General features: G+C 44.1%; 1 protein-coding gene across 6 annotated transcripts in view; it reads right to left on the minus strand.

The window, feature by feature from the left end:
- Positions 1-356: 356 nt before the first annotated feature.
- Positions 357-13696, minus strand: part of PKP4 (plakophilin 4) — a 233813-nt gene continuing 220473 nt past the window's right edge. For 5 of the 6 annotated variants that reach the window (XM_032410053.1, XM_032410062.1, XM_032410044.1 and 2 more), the window contains 6 exons: positions 12566-12761; positions 8268-8352; positions 8027-8144; positions 4886-5014; positions 3126-3199; positions 357-1366 (listed from right to left, as the gene is read on the minus strand). In XM_032410053.1, the coding sequence (XP_032265944.1) occupies positions 1118-1366; positions 3126-3199; positions 4886-5014; positions 8027-8144; positions 8268-8352; positions 12566-12761 (851 nt within the window). In that variant the 3' untranslated portion in view covers positions 357-1117. The remainder of the gene's footprint in view (positions 1367-3125; positions 3200-4885; positions 5015-8026; positions 8145-8267; positions 8353-12565; positions 12762-13696) is intronic. The other variant, XM_032410079.1, reaches the window with a different exon arrangement.

Below are 13696 nucleotides of genomic sequence, written 5' to 3' on the forward strand. Positions count from 1 at the left end.
TTAAAAAAATTGCCAAAAGGAGTCGTTGTCAATTTAGTTAGGGCTGGTCTTGTCAGATGTAATTTCATTCAGGTGAAAAGCAGTGTTAAATACATACAGCAGTCTGAAGACAAAAAAAAAAAAAAAAGACAATGTACATTAGATTCAAACAAATCCCCCCAAATAAAAATACTAAGGTAGATAAAGAGGAGGAAATGTCATAGTTTCATTCTTTGGTACGGTCCATCTCATAAAGTGTATAAAACTAGAAAAGTCCATAATACTTGGATATATTTATAACATGCAGTTAGATTCACATTTATAGAACGTGCTTTTCTGTATTACACACAGAAAATAAAAAAAGAACAGGGAACAAATTTCCAAGGATGAAATTTCCACATTTATTTTTCTTTCATGTGCATAGAAAATGGCAGTGAAGTGTCCTATGAAAGAGGCAGGGAATGGGCATGGCGTTTCTATACCAGACTGGACGTTGTGCTTCAAAGGTACACTATTCATTTTGAAAACAAAGGATGTTATAGATTGTTTTTAATTGCTAACAATTCCTTGGGTTTCCCATTTGTTTTTTAAGCTGTCAGTTTTCTTCAAATCTCTTTTCAAATGACACACTGCATTACAAATGATGGCACTTAACCAATGTGGCATTTCCATATTTACACCAACAAAAGAAATTTACAAGACATAATAGCATACAATCTTGACATTTAGTAATAGCAATAAAACATGAAGGGCATCCATTTTATTATTTTTTTTCTGTACAAACTATCAGAACATAACTTTATTCACATTAAAAAAATCATCTTTAATTTGATTTGACCTACACATCCCCCATCTCATTTCACCCATGTCTCAAACCTCTCATCACATCGCCCACACCTTCACCAGACTATAGAATCTACAAGTAATTAGATCTAACACCTAAATAGAGCTTAGAAAGTCCTCTCTCCCAAAGGTTTCCTTACTTCCCTGATAATTCCTCAAAAAAGAAAAAAAATATGCTCTTCACTCGGTCCTTTCATTTCACTTTCACATTTCATCAGCAAATCAGCAAGATGGATTTTTCATCTCAACCCAAACAAGGTTAGAAAGAAGAGTTCCTCTACGGAGCATCTTGATGCTACACCCACGAGTCTGGGGACCCTGGGTACTGTTCTGCTCTGTAAGAAGGTCGTTTTGTGGAATAAAAGTCTACATAATTTGTGGTCGATTTCAGTCCATACTGTGTTGAATAATCAGTAGAAGCTGGAAAGTGAACTCGGTCATCAAAATAAGGATCTTCATAGCTATGAGGAGACTGCAAATACAATCTGTATGCATCAAAGTTCTTTCTGTTGGAGTCATCTTGACTATAATACAGCTGTTGATGCTGTTGACAAAATGAAAAAGCAAATAAATCAAAGCAATTTCTGGAAATACGTGTTTAAGGGAAATTAATGTGGGTTTCCTGCTTCATATTTTTAAAGCAGTGTTCAATATTTGTGAACATATGGTTCAAAGTTCTTTTTGGTACACGCTGTATATTTACTAGTAGATTGTAAGGACTTTAAACTATGTTTATAAATGGGCTGGCAGAGTTTGCTCAAGTCCTGTTTTAAGGCCTGTAGAAGTTGTTGTCTCCGGAGAGCCCAAGATGGCCTCTGGCTACCTCCTTCCCCCGCTAGAGGTCCGGTTCTGTGCTCTGCTGCGGAGGGGCCTGTTACCTGGGCCTGCCCAATGAAAGGATGGCCTTGATTTTTGCTTTGACACAGGGGAACCATGAGTAGTACATCATGAATTTGGTTGGAGGTTGGATTTTCATGCTTCAGATAGTTGTGTATGTACAGAACCATCCTTTAAAACATTTACCTCAGAGATGAAGATTGAGTCCATCCCTCAGTTTTAAAAGAAATGTGAGGTACTGTTAAAGGAGTAAGCAATCCCTGGGCAGCAGAATAATAAAATTGGAAGAGACACGTGAACAAATAGGAAAGATTTCCCCAAGCCAGGACTAATCAGATTAGTAAGGAAGCAAGGTGAAACCCATGTGGGCATCCTCCTCAAGGCACCCTGCCCCCATTTCCTTTTGTGTTATCTTATCTCATCTCTGACCTCACATTAATGTCTTCAAATATGTTTGAAGAAAAACTGTCATGGCTCTTATGTCTGTTTCCCCTCTTGACCATGCCCAAATCCCCCCACTTAGTAAGATGTAACAAATTTACCATGTACATACCAACATCATGTTCTGGAACTAAGTTCATTCTAACATTATAAGCATTTCAGAGCTAAATTCTTTTTAATTTAAGTTAGAGTTATGATTTTAAGGTTTTTTTTCCTCCTGACTTAAAAACTGTGGCATAAATTATGAATAACTTGCGAAGTTCTTTTTTCTTCCATCAACAGAGAAAAGATGATGAAATGGAGGGAGGTCTTAGAGTATCCTTATCTGAAGTTCAGGATACAGGCTTGTTTGGAAAACCCCAGTTGCTCATGTATTATTGGAAGGTAAGAGGAGAGATCAGATGACCTAATGTGGGCATGGCATCAGGAAGGACCGATATAAATTTTAGGCCCCCCGTGAAAGCAGATTGGATGCCACCACCATTAGTCCCCACTCTGATGGAGAGTGGGGTCCACCCCGGTAGGGCTGAGTTCACTTTGACTTCTGAAACTAATGGAGACCTGGCCACCGACTCAAGTGTTTTCAAACCACAGATGCTTGAATGTGGTGGGAGCCATGAAGATGGGACATGAGGTTTACAAAAAAGAACAATGAGATGAGAGAATGGAGTGTGCTTACCACCTTTCCCCACCCAGAGGATGGAAGAGAATTTAGAGATTAACAGAAAAAAGGAGTGGGAAACGGAGATTGTTGGGCAAAGAATATGAGTTAAAGACTTCTCAGGTGGTTCCCATCAGTGGCATGGTGGTCTCAGCAGCACCGATTTGAATATTCAAGCACATGAGGCTACTGTGGAAGTGCTTTGCTTAAACCACAGATGAGCTTCTGAGGAGCAGAGATCCCTAGGGAAAGCTCCTCGGCCCCTGCTGTGTTGGCCCAGCTCTGGTAGGTCAACTGGCGTGGACCCCTTACTGTGTCGATCCCTGCTAATCGGCCTTCTGTAAAAATGATATTGCAAATTCACCTGTAGCCGTCTATTTTGTTCTCTTGCTGGTGAGGAATAGGAACTGATGTAAATTGGTGAAGGTTTGCTGGAGCCTGTAAGAAAATATTTTATGAAATTAAAACTAGTGCTCATCACTCCGGTCCATTAGGCTGTGTGGGCTCCCTGCACTAGGGCTGGTACGGTCCCTGATGGGGACTGCCTTTCCCAGTGCCAGCGGGGATCAGGAGAGGCAGTGGTCTGGGATCCCTGGATCTAGCTGTTAGCCGATAATGGGTATGGCAAAGGTAAGTCATGTGTGTGTTTCACCGAAAAGCAATACCAATCCAAAAAGGTTTCCTTCTCAACCTCTGGTCACTGTGGGGAGCTGTGTATACCTGTAAAGGTCTCCCTGGCTGGCTCTGAACAGTAGCCTGGCTCCCTGAGCCGAGGGACATCACTCTTCCAGGGCTCTGAGCTAGAGCACTGGGTCGGATGGGGGAAGGGAAACATTACAAGCTCCATGCCTTCAGAATCAGAGCTCTGATTCAAAGTCCAGGTCCTGGAACGAGCAGGCACGGGCGTGTTCTAAACAGTCTGGCCACATGGAGGCACCGTCTTGTATCTGCCATCTTTAAGTACATTTTGAAACAAAAAGAATCTGATAATCAGATGGTTGTCTTCAAGAGTCCACAGCAGACTCCCGATGATGTCATTGGCTACCCTTCTCTTATTGTTAGACTAGCAAAGATTTTTTTTTTAATGAGGAAAATGAAACATACTTGAGGCAAATTAGTTTATTGAAGCAAGCAAAGAAGATACAGAAGGGCATGCATGCTAAAGAGGCGATCTTTAAAATAAAGCAGGCTGCTGCAAATCTGAAGCAACAATGCACTTCAGTTGGTGCATTTCCTTTGCAAAGAGCTCGGTGTTTGAAATGTAGCATCTGCAATTTTCTGAGCTATTAATTGCCATAGTAACAATAGTCGATTAGTAAACAGTCCTGTGAAATCACATTTTCAAAGACAACAGCACAACTGAGACGGCTCCCCCAGCAGTTGTTAAATTGCCACCAGCTTTTATTTCTTTTTAATAAATAGGTTTTTTTGAGGAAAGAGTACTCTTTTGTGGTAGCTCAGTCACACCCTTATTTGAAAGCTCTCGAGCAGTTATAATTTGCCAGAGAGTTGAGAATGGGGACAATATGAGATCTTGGTAACTCTTCGGGCTGGCATCCTTCACATGAATTAGATGCCCAGGTTTCTGAATGACATAAAAATAGGAATAGTATGCAACATCATTTTTGTTATTCTTAAAATATAATCACTCCGGGAAGAATCACATTATACATTTTATTCATTCAAATTCTTTTCCATGAAAATGTAAATGAAATTGATCTCCATTCTCAGGTTTGAATTTAAGAGATGAGCCAGTCTAGGAGATGTGGCCTTGCAAAGCATCCCAGAACTCAGTTCTGACACAGGGGAAACACAGGGAGACACTGCATGGACGGGAAGGGAGCAGAGCAAAGGGACTGCACTGGGGGAAAGCCAGAAACCACCTCTCTTGGATACCGTGCTCTTTTTATTTGTGGTCACTAGGCCACTACCTTAGCTTGTTTTGCTTAAAACAAGCGGAAAAGGCAACAGCCCTGGAAGCAGGAAATGGAGAGACCGGACCGTGGTCGGCTGCTGGGGGACCGTCTCAATACAGGCATGGGCTCCTTCCCAGGCCGCTGGCGGGGTGCCTGGAAACGAGTGGCTTTTCGAGATACTCTATCACATACCCAGCTGGCGTCTTACCAGGGTACAGGCCTTTATGTGTGGCATCCCCTTGGCTATTGTAATACTGCATAGGTGGCTGGGTCCTATCGTATTCAGAGCGAGGGTCTCTGATTCCTAACAGTGCTGGTGAGGAGGAGGTGCTGCCGACTGAAGGGAGAGGCAGAGGAGGGAGAGAGAAAGGAGAAGAAAGAGAAAGCAGACTGTCAGTGTCTCTGCAAAATCCTCTCTGGAAAAATAAAGGTCAGCAATTAGAAATGCCACGCAGCTGGTGCTAAAAATCAGCTCTCAGAGATACTGTGAGTTGAAGAGCAGCCAGTGCTGAGGACCAGGAAGGTGACCCTCAGACCCACTGCTGAGAGAACCCGAGCCAGCGTGGCCCGCCCTCCCAGAGCTTCCCCTGTGGGCCGCCTGGTTAGGGAGGGGCGCAGGGCAGAAACCACGCAGCTTCCTCAGTGGTGGGCCTCCAGGACTCCCAACAGGTCTTTACAATTGAGTGAGAATAACTTATTAGCCACCTAAGAGTTACAGTTGCTATTTTATGATCTCAGTTCTGTTGCGTGTAAAACACCCATCTGTTATCCTTTATGTACAGCTCTTTAGTAAATAGGTGTTTTATGGCATATTTTGATTTTTAATTATTTCAAAAATATCTCCATCTCTAAATGTGTTTGAATAACAGTGCCCAGCCCATCAAATTTGTAATTCTTTTTATGGTGATCAGCTGTCAGGGAAATTTTATAAACCCAGTAAGCCTGGCTCCTCAAGAAGTTCACAATGCTAACAAGCCGAGCCTCACAAAACCCCCATTTTTTTTATCCCAGTTTGAGCCAAATATTTATTTATTTATTTATTTATTTATTTATTTATTTATTTATTTTTTTTTTTAAAGATTTTTTATTTATTCATCTGAGAGAGAGAGAATGAGAGACAGAGAGCATGAGAGGGAGGAGGGTCAGAGGGAGAAGCAGACTCCCTGCCGAGCAGGGAGCCCGATGCGGGACTCGATCCCGGGACTCCAGGATCACGACCTGAGCCGAAGGCAGTCGCTTAACCAACTGAGCCACCCAGGCGCCCATGAGCCAAATATTTAATAATAACGTCTCTATCCACAGGTCTCCTTTTGAGCATTTCTGCACAGAAGGAAAGCATGACACATCTTTTTTCTCATTAAAAAGTCATCTTGCTTGCACTAAAGTTAATTATAAATAAAAGTGGTCACTTAGTCACTTGATCCACTTGAAAGCAGCGGCCCCCAAACCTTGCCACCAGTGGTTCGGCATGCCTTGATGCTTTCCGATGCAGACCGACGCTAAAATATTTTTCCCTAAGAGGTCACTTGACTGACATAGGGTTGCAGTGTGTTCAACAAAGGTGAGCGTGCATGGGCAGTGTCTGTGTGCTACTCACCTTGTTTACTTTCTAGAAGGCAGGAGGACAAAGAACGTGCCCACCCACCTCCCACAAGGACATTAGCAAGGCATCAGAAGTGCCAGTAAGCTGATACTACATTAGTGCTGAGAGATGGAGGATTAGCCCTTAGGATAACTGGAGCAACAAGTATGAATTCTATCTTACCTCTGAAACAGAATCCGGGAACTTGGATGGGCTCATCAACCTTGTCCAGTGTGTATATATGAGGTCCTCAAAATAAGTTCATTGCTTAGTAACTACGCCCTCATCTGTCTGAAATTATTCTTTTGCCCGTACTACATATGCCTTTTGTTAAGCAGCCAAATCTCTTGTTTCCCCTGACACCCCTATTTCTGAGTCCCTGAAGGATTCTGAGCATTTTTATAAAAGAAGACAGTGTCAGGCTACACCTGGGAGCTCAGCAAGGATGTCAAAAACCAAGCACAAGTCTCTTTGAAGAAAACAACTCATAATTTAAAAACTAAGATAAAAATATACACCATACGCAGTAGGCACAGATAATTTTAAAAAATCCTAGTACAAGTGGAGACATCCAATTATGTGGCAAGAACGGCCAGTCCTATATTTGTCTTTCTGGCCACATTTGTCCACATGAGAAATAAGACTGCCAGCAGTGGGACAGTTGAATACAACAGATAATATTTCTATGTCAGAATGGGGGGTTTAAAGCCGAATAAAAAAAGATATTACTTTTCCTATTTCATTTAGCTAAGAATTAAATTTATAGGACTAACTTGACTTGGTAGTAATATTCTGCCCTTACATATAAAAAACAGCCTGGGGGCACGTGGGTGGTTAAGTGTCTGCCTTCGGCTCAAGTCATGATCTTGGAGTTCCGGGGATGGAGTCCTAGGATCGCGTCCTGATCGGACTCCTGGCTCAGCAGCGAGTCTGCTTCTCCTTCTGACCCTTCCCCTTCTCGTGCTTTCTCTCTCTTACACTCTTTCTCTCAAATAAGTAAAATCTTAAGAAAAAACAAAAAAAATCCCTCCCAGTCTGAGTCTCAGAACATTCTTTCTACCAAATTAGACACTAGTAAGTAGGTAGTGTGGTTGCCAAGATTCCCAACTTACAAATCAAAGGGAATCCCTGCAAACCCACCTGTAGGGCCGGTTCCCACGGGTCATGGATGCAGGGGTGGGGGATGGGGCGGAAGGTTCTGGAATACAGCCCGGGGATGGAGGTTTAACCGGGAAGGAGGAAGGTGCGGGAGATTGTAGCTCCCCCAGGATGCAGGTAATAAGATGATGTCGAAAGGACCCTGCTTCTAAGAGTTCTCACCAAGAAAACTAAAAAATCACTTTGGAGGAGATTCCAAACTTATGGCCAGTAGGCAGGCAGGGCAGCTGTTTTCAAGCGTAACTGGTGGTTCTCAAAGTGTGCGCCTCCACTCCTGCATCCACATCGCCTGGCCAGCCTGTCAAACACAGAGTCCCAAGCCCCTTCTCAAACCTAGTGAAGCAGAATCTTGGGGGAGATGGGATGGAGGGCCCTGGGATACATTTATGTGTAAACTTGCATAAACTTTTAAAATGGAAGGAGGAACGTGGGTCTGTGGTTTACAATGGCATGTAATTCCCAAAGAAGCCTCTTGGCTTGAAGAGCAAATACACCTCCTAAGTGTTTGGAGGTGACAGGCTTAATCGTCTATGTTCAGTCTTTTCTGGCTGGAAAAATAACGTCTGTCACACAAATGTTCTCGCGAAGGAGTGCAGTTTGCCCACTGACCTGACTGAATGATGGGTGACATCTGTTGGTTGGTGGTAGACAAGGAAGGATGTGATTTGAATCGGTCTCGCTCTAACGTCGACACAGGTGTAATAAAATGGTTCTGATTCCACCCATCCTGTGGAGTTAAAAGAGAAAAAGAAACCTCTCAAAATGAATAATGACATTTCATTACAATAAATGATTACGAATGTGTGCTCTGATGAATGCTAATTATGCCAGAGCTATTCTTGTAAGTTACCTTTTTATAAATGCTCCGGAGGTCCCGATATTGCCATAATGTATTCAAGACCTGGGCTGCTGCCTTCACCACTTTCAGAGATGATCTAGGGAGACAGCGAAGATGTTAATGAATGTGGGCGGCGCAGCCTCAGGCCCCACTCGCAGAGATTCAGGCTGCAAACCGGCGGCCAAGAGGCCATCTCTCCAAGGACCAGAGGGCACAGGCGCCGCTGCTGGAAAACACAACCAAGGAAATCAGGTGTACCTGGGAGTTGGCCAAGTTCAGGGCTGGCCAGGGTGGCAAGGACCAAAGTGAGGCTCTCAGGAAGTCAAGTCTGTGGTGAGAGGCTGTGATTGGGATGAGCAGTGACTCTCTGAACTGGGGGCCTCTTTCAGCTGTCAGCCCCAAACCGCCCCCGCCCCCCCCCCCATATCTACCAAGGGGCTGACCTTGCTGGGGCTTTGGGATTAATGCAACCATGGCCGTGCATCCTGAGTGTCAGAGGACCCTCCCAAGTTAATTTGTTTCCCCCCCATTAGTAGGTCTTCATATAAACACCTGCACTGCCTTCTCATCATTTACGCCTCTCCGTAAACAAATGTACATCTGTGCCCTAACATTCAATGTGGGAAATACGGTTGGTTGTCAGTTCTCCTCTCTGAAGACATCTGCTGAATACTGGCGTTCTGTTCAAGCACTGCTGACCATGAGTCACTGCTTTTCACCTCGGGAGCTGCTCCGCTCACTCAGTGGCCTTGGCGGTAAGTGAAGAGAGAAGGGTAGCTTCGTGCCTCAGCATAGGCCTCCAGATCACCACATCAGGGGTGCATCAGCGCTTGGGAGTCAGCCGTAAGGATAATGGAATACCTCTTCAGCACTGAAAATTTGACTTCAAATGTGTATCACAGGGTCTAAAATCTGATTTCCTCTTCTTATCTCCCCAGTTAAACTCTCATGAAAGGGAGAAGCAGCAAGGCGAGCAGACGGGAAGCGCTCTCTCTTTGCCCCAAACAACAGGATATGGGGTGCAGTGATTCCAAGGGCTTCAGCAAGGACAGAGTACAGGGCAAGTTCGGGGCAGCACAGTCTGTTCCTAGAGGTCGGGCATTTCTGCATCCATCTGCACCACCACCTCCCACCCAAGACCCCCTCTTAGTGTTCCTCATGAGTCAAGGGTAGGACCAGGTCACACCAACCCACTCAAAGCTCTTCTAAATTTTATATTTTCAAAATGGACCACAGAGCAAGGAGATACCTCAAAAAAAAAAAAAAAAAAAAGAACAGAGATGAAATTTCTGACACCCAGGATGGCCTTGCAGGGCCTTCACACCTCACAACCATGCCATTCTCAGCCGGGTCCCGAGCGCGCTGCTGGTGTTCACATCCCCGTCTGTCAGTGCCAGGCGGCCAGGAGGCAGGGAAGGACACTGGCTCCAAGGACTACGACACGACACTCGACAAGCAGGACTGTGCCAGCGATACATACACTTTGATACAAACAGCTAGGCCAGGTGTCTGCAGAGACGGATCCTGTCAGCAGGAAGCTAACGCTGAGAAAAGCAAAGATGTTTCTGTGCTCCCCTCTGCAGCCCAAGTCCTCGGAAGAGTCACCTATTCTCCTAACTCTAATCCTCATCCTCGATTCTCATCTCTGCAGTGTGTGACGTCGGTAGTGTGCAACGGGACAAGTCTCAGTGCTCACCCCGCCTGGCCGAGCAGAAGCATGTGACATGCTCTCACCCTTAACGCTTCCTCCCTTGGCTTCCAATACGTCCTTTTCTGAATGCTCTGGCTACTTTTCTTGAGCTCTTTCGCTGGCTCCTCATTTCCTTGGCCTCTAGCCATAAGCCCTGAAGCCTCTTTTCTTCTCCGTCTACGTTTTCTTCCTTTTTCATCTCAGCCTATTTCGCTTTTCTAAATATGCCATTTATACATTAATGACTCCCAAATTTGTATTTCTAGTTTGGACCTCTATCCTGAGCTCAAGTATATTCTACTGCTGACCATACGCTGCACGTGGATGTCTAACAGACATCTCAAATGTCATAGGTCCAAAACAAACACCTGGTCTTCCCTAAAAAACCTGCTCCTGCAGGCTTCCCCATGTTGGTGAGTGCAATTCATCCTGTGGTCTTTTTTGCCAAAGACCCTGGGGTCATCCTTGACATTTTCCTCCTCTCCTGCTGCTCATCTGATCCCTCAGCAAATTCCATTGCCTCTTTCAACCATGTCGGAATCGACCACTTCTTCATGGCTACAATTGTTGCCACCATTAGTCTCTACCTGGTGGAAGGGAAGGTTTGTCAAGGCACGATGACCCCTTTAAGGGAAGTCAGACCGTGTCCCCCCACTGCTGAACAATCTCCAGTGGCTTTCGGTTCTCCTCTGAGTAAATCAAAGTCCTTACACTGACTCACAGGGTCCTACATGTGTGGTCATGCGCCCCCCCACCCCCAGCTCTTCCTGACGTGCTCTACACCTGCTGAACCCCCACTGTCCACTACACACGGCCCTCCGCGTCCTCCTTACCACCTTTCCCAGTTTTAGTATCTGCTCCGTCTGTGTCTGACGGGCGGCGTTTCTTACTCACTGGTACCTCATCTACCTCACCCAGGAACGTGAGCTACCGGCGGCAGGGGTTGCCGTGTGGCCCGCTTGCTGCCGGAGCACACCGCGGGTGGGCCAGGGACTTGGTGAATGACTCCAAAGGGAAGGCCGGCGTGTTCAGAGGCCAACCTGAGCTGATCCAGGACTTTCCGAGTCTCTTGTTTTGAAAAAAGATTACAGTGGATGAGAACTTTTTTTTTTTTAAATATACAAAGAGAAGTTCTGGCCCTGGTTCAGAATCTCTCTAGCTTCTTCTTATGCCTTTCACAAATGAAGGCCCTTTAATGAAATTTCAAGAGCACAAGAAGTGATTATGGTTACCTTAGCTTTATCTGTAACATTTCATTTCCTCTGAAATAAAAAGGTGTGTGTGCATTTATTACTAATGAGATTAAAAAGATACAGAAGAAAAAAGGAATGAAAGGAAATATGGTTAATGTTGATAGGTGAGACTTCTGGGGGATGAGAATATGCTTTGCTACATTATTCTTCTATTTTAGAAATTCCTACAAAAGTATAAACTAAAAGATTAGACAAGAAATAATGTGAGTTCTAGCACTGTCACTCAGCCAAGTAATAAATACCATCTGAGCATCTCTTATAGGTCGGGTTTTGTTCTCTATGTAGAGCGTACAGCAGCGAAGAAAAGACAAAGTCTCTGCTACCGGGGGAGCCAGAGACCAGAGAAAACACTAAATAACATGTCAGGGGTTAATCAGTGCTGTGAAGGAGAACAGAGCGGGGAAAGGGGGTGGACAGTGGGGAGACAGGTGCCATTTTATGGATTAGGTGGCTGCTATCCTGTGTATTGAAAAGGCGCCAAACAGCCCTACTTCCCACTTCCTTGAAGGATTCTTTGATCTGATACTAAGGCAAATTTATAGTCAACTGCTATAGCTCTGTGACAAAAAAACAAAACAAAACAAAAAACCCTTCTATTTTTGCCACCAATTCTCTAATCCCTACTTCTTTTTTTTTTTTTTTTAAGATTTTATTTATTTGACAGAGAGAGGGACAGCGAGAGAGGGAACACAAGCAGGGGGAGTGGGAGAGGGAGAAGCAGGCTTCCCGCCGAGCAGGGAGCCCGATGCAGGGCTCGATCCCAGGACCCTGGGATCATGACCTGAGCCGAAGGCAGACGCCCAATGACTGAGCCACCCAGGCGCCCCTCTAATCCCTACTTCTGCTGCTTCATCACTTAGGTGTCACCCAGAAGCAAAGGGAAATGTATAATCCCAGCCCAGGGCGGATCCTGAGGCCACACAGCAGGCCCTGCTCAGAGCAGTGATTTTAATACTTTTTGGGCAACTGGCAGAGGAATCAGTCCCAGAACTGAGGATTCAATAAGATGTTCTTGCAGAACAGGCCCTAGAGTTTGGAGTAGAGTCAAAGGTGAAAGGGAAGGTGCCCGCAGATGTTCCTCATCATAGTATTTCTAATTCTTCCCAGGGTCAGCACAAGCAAACATGGCTTTAGAGACAAAAATGAATGTAGGGATGTTAGAACCAAGTAAATATCCAAAAAGGGGCCACATGACTGCAAATGCCCCTTCTCAATAAAACAGGTTTTAATTGGTGGAGACTCTTTAGCTTATTGGTGTGTAAGAAATGCAGGAATAAATCCTTTCCAGTAGGAAATATCCTTCTCAAAAGCCCTTATCACAGGACAATCCTAATAAGAGCCTCGCGCTCCCCTCTCCTTGCACTTGCCTGTCTCCTCTGCCCTTGGTTATGTTCACCAGCTTCTCTATCCCCCCTGAGTCAGCCAGAGCTTTGGCGTTCTCCATGTTTTTGCTGGTGACCTCGTGCAGAGCACAGCAGATGGCCGCCATGGTCTCATCAGACAGCACACTGGGGCCGGTGCCGCCGGGAAGCCGGTTGACCAGGTCTCGCATGGCGTATTTACCTGCCAGATGCAAAAGATTTCATTCCACTTTCAGTTTTTGTTATTGTTGCTGTTGAAAGATCCTGACAGTGAGTTCTCTCTTAAAAACATAACCTCAGAAGACAATAACATGGCAAAATAGAGAGTGACAAATATTATAACTGTAGGGAGGAAGTTAATGTTTATTACAATGCCACTTGAAGAAATGATTGGTCTATAAAACAAGCCACTGAAAGAAAATGTAAGTCAGTGTATAAAATTGGGTATACCAATCAAGTTGCTATAGTTGAACTATTTTCATTAACAGTAAGAAATAAAGAAATGGTAACAGTTTTATTCTCAATTGAATTCCTATGTATCAAAAATACCTGAACATCCTCTTAAAGCTTTTAAAGACTTATCTTTGAATAAGTTTTAAAGATGGACCAAGTAAAGCTGCCACACAATTCTTTTCATTAAATCTCTCTGGGTCTTAAATTGTGAACTGGGTACCATTACCCATTTTTATCAAGTTGAAGGTAAACACCAGCTGATCTGACATCAATAGTGATAACATGTTAGTTTCTTTTAACCAGACACAAGTGACATTTGGAATTAAAATGATGGCTACGTTATCTGGTAGGAATGATGCAATGATAATAGAGTTCTCGACAGGCCAAGGCTGGGGAGCCCCCTAGCTATTGAAGCATTTCTTTACAGATACTCAGTTTCTCTTACTTCTCTCTAAAACCAAAATATCTCTAGCTTGTTCAATGTTAATTACCAACTGACAAACTAGAATAATTGCACAACACACAGAAGAAATGAACTAAAGCTCAAGTAAATATTTTCTTAGTTTTTTTTCTATGCTAATAATTGAGTGGATACAAAATGGGGTTTTTATTAAAGTCCTATTTATGTACAATGGTAAGCAGTAGAATACAGGCCTTGACTACATGCTGCATAATTTACAGCAT

This window comes from Phoca vitulina, unplaced genomic scaffold, assembly GCF_004348235.1.
Source record: "Phoca vitulina isolate PV1807 unplaced genomic scaffold, GSC_HSeal_1.0 scaffold1, whole genome shotgun sequence".
NCBI lineage: Eukaryota > Metazoa > Chordata > Mammalia > Carnivora > Phocidae > Phoca > Phoca vitulina.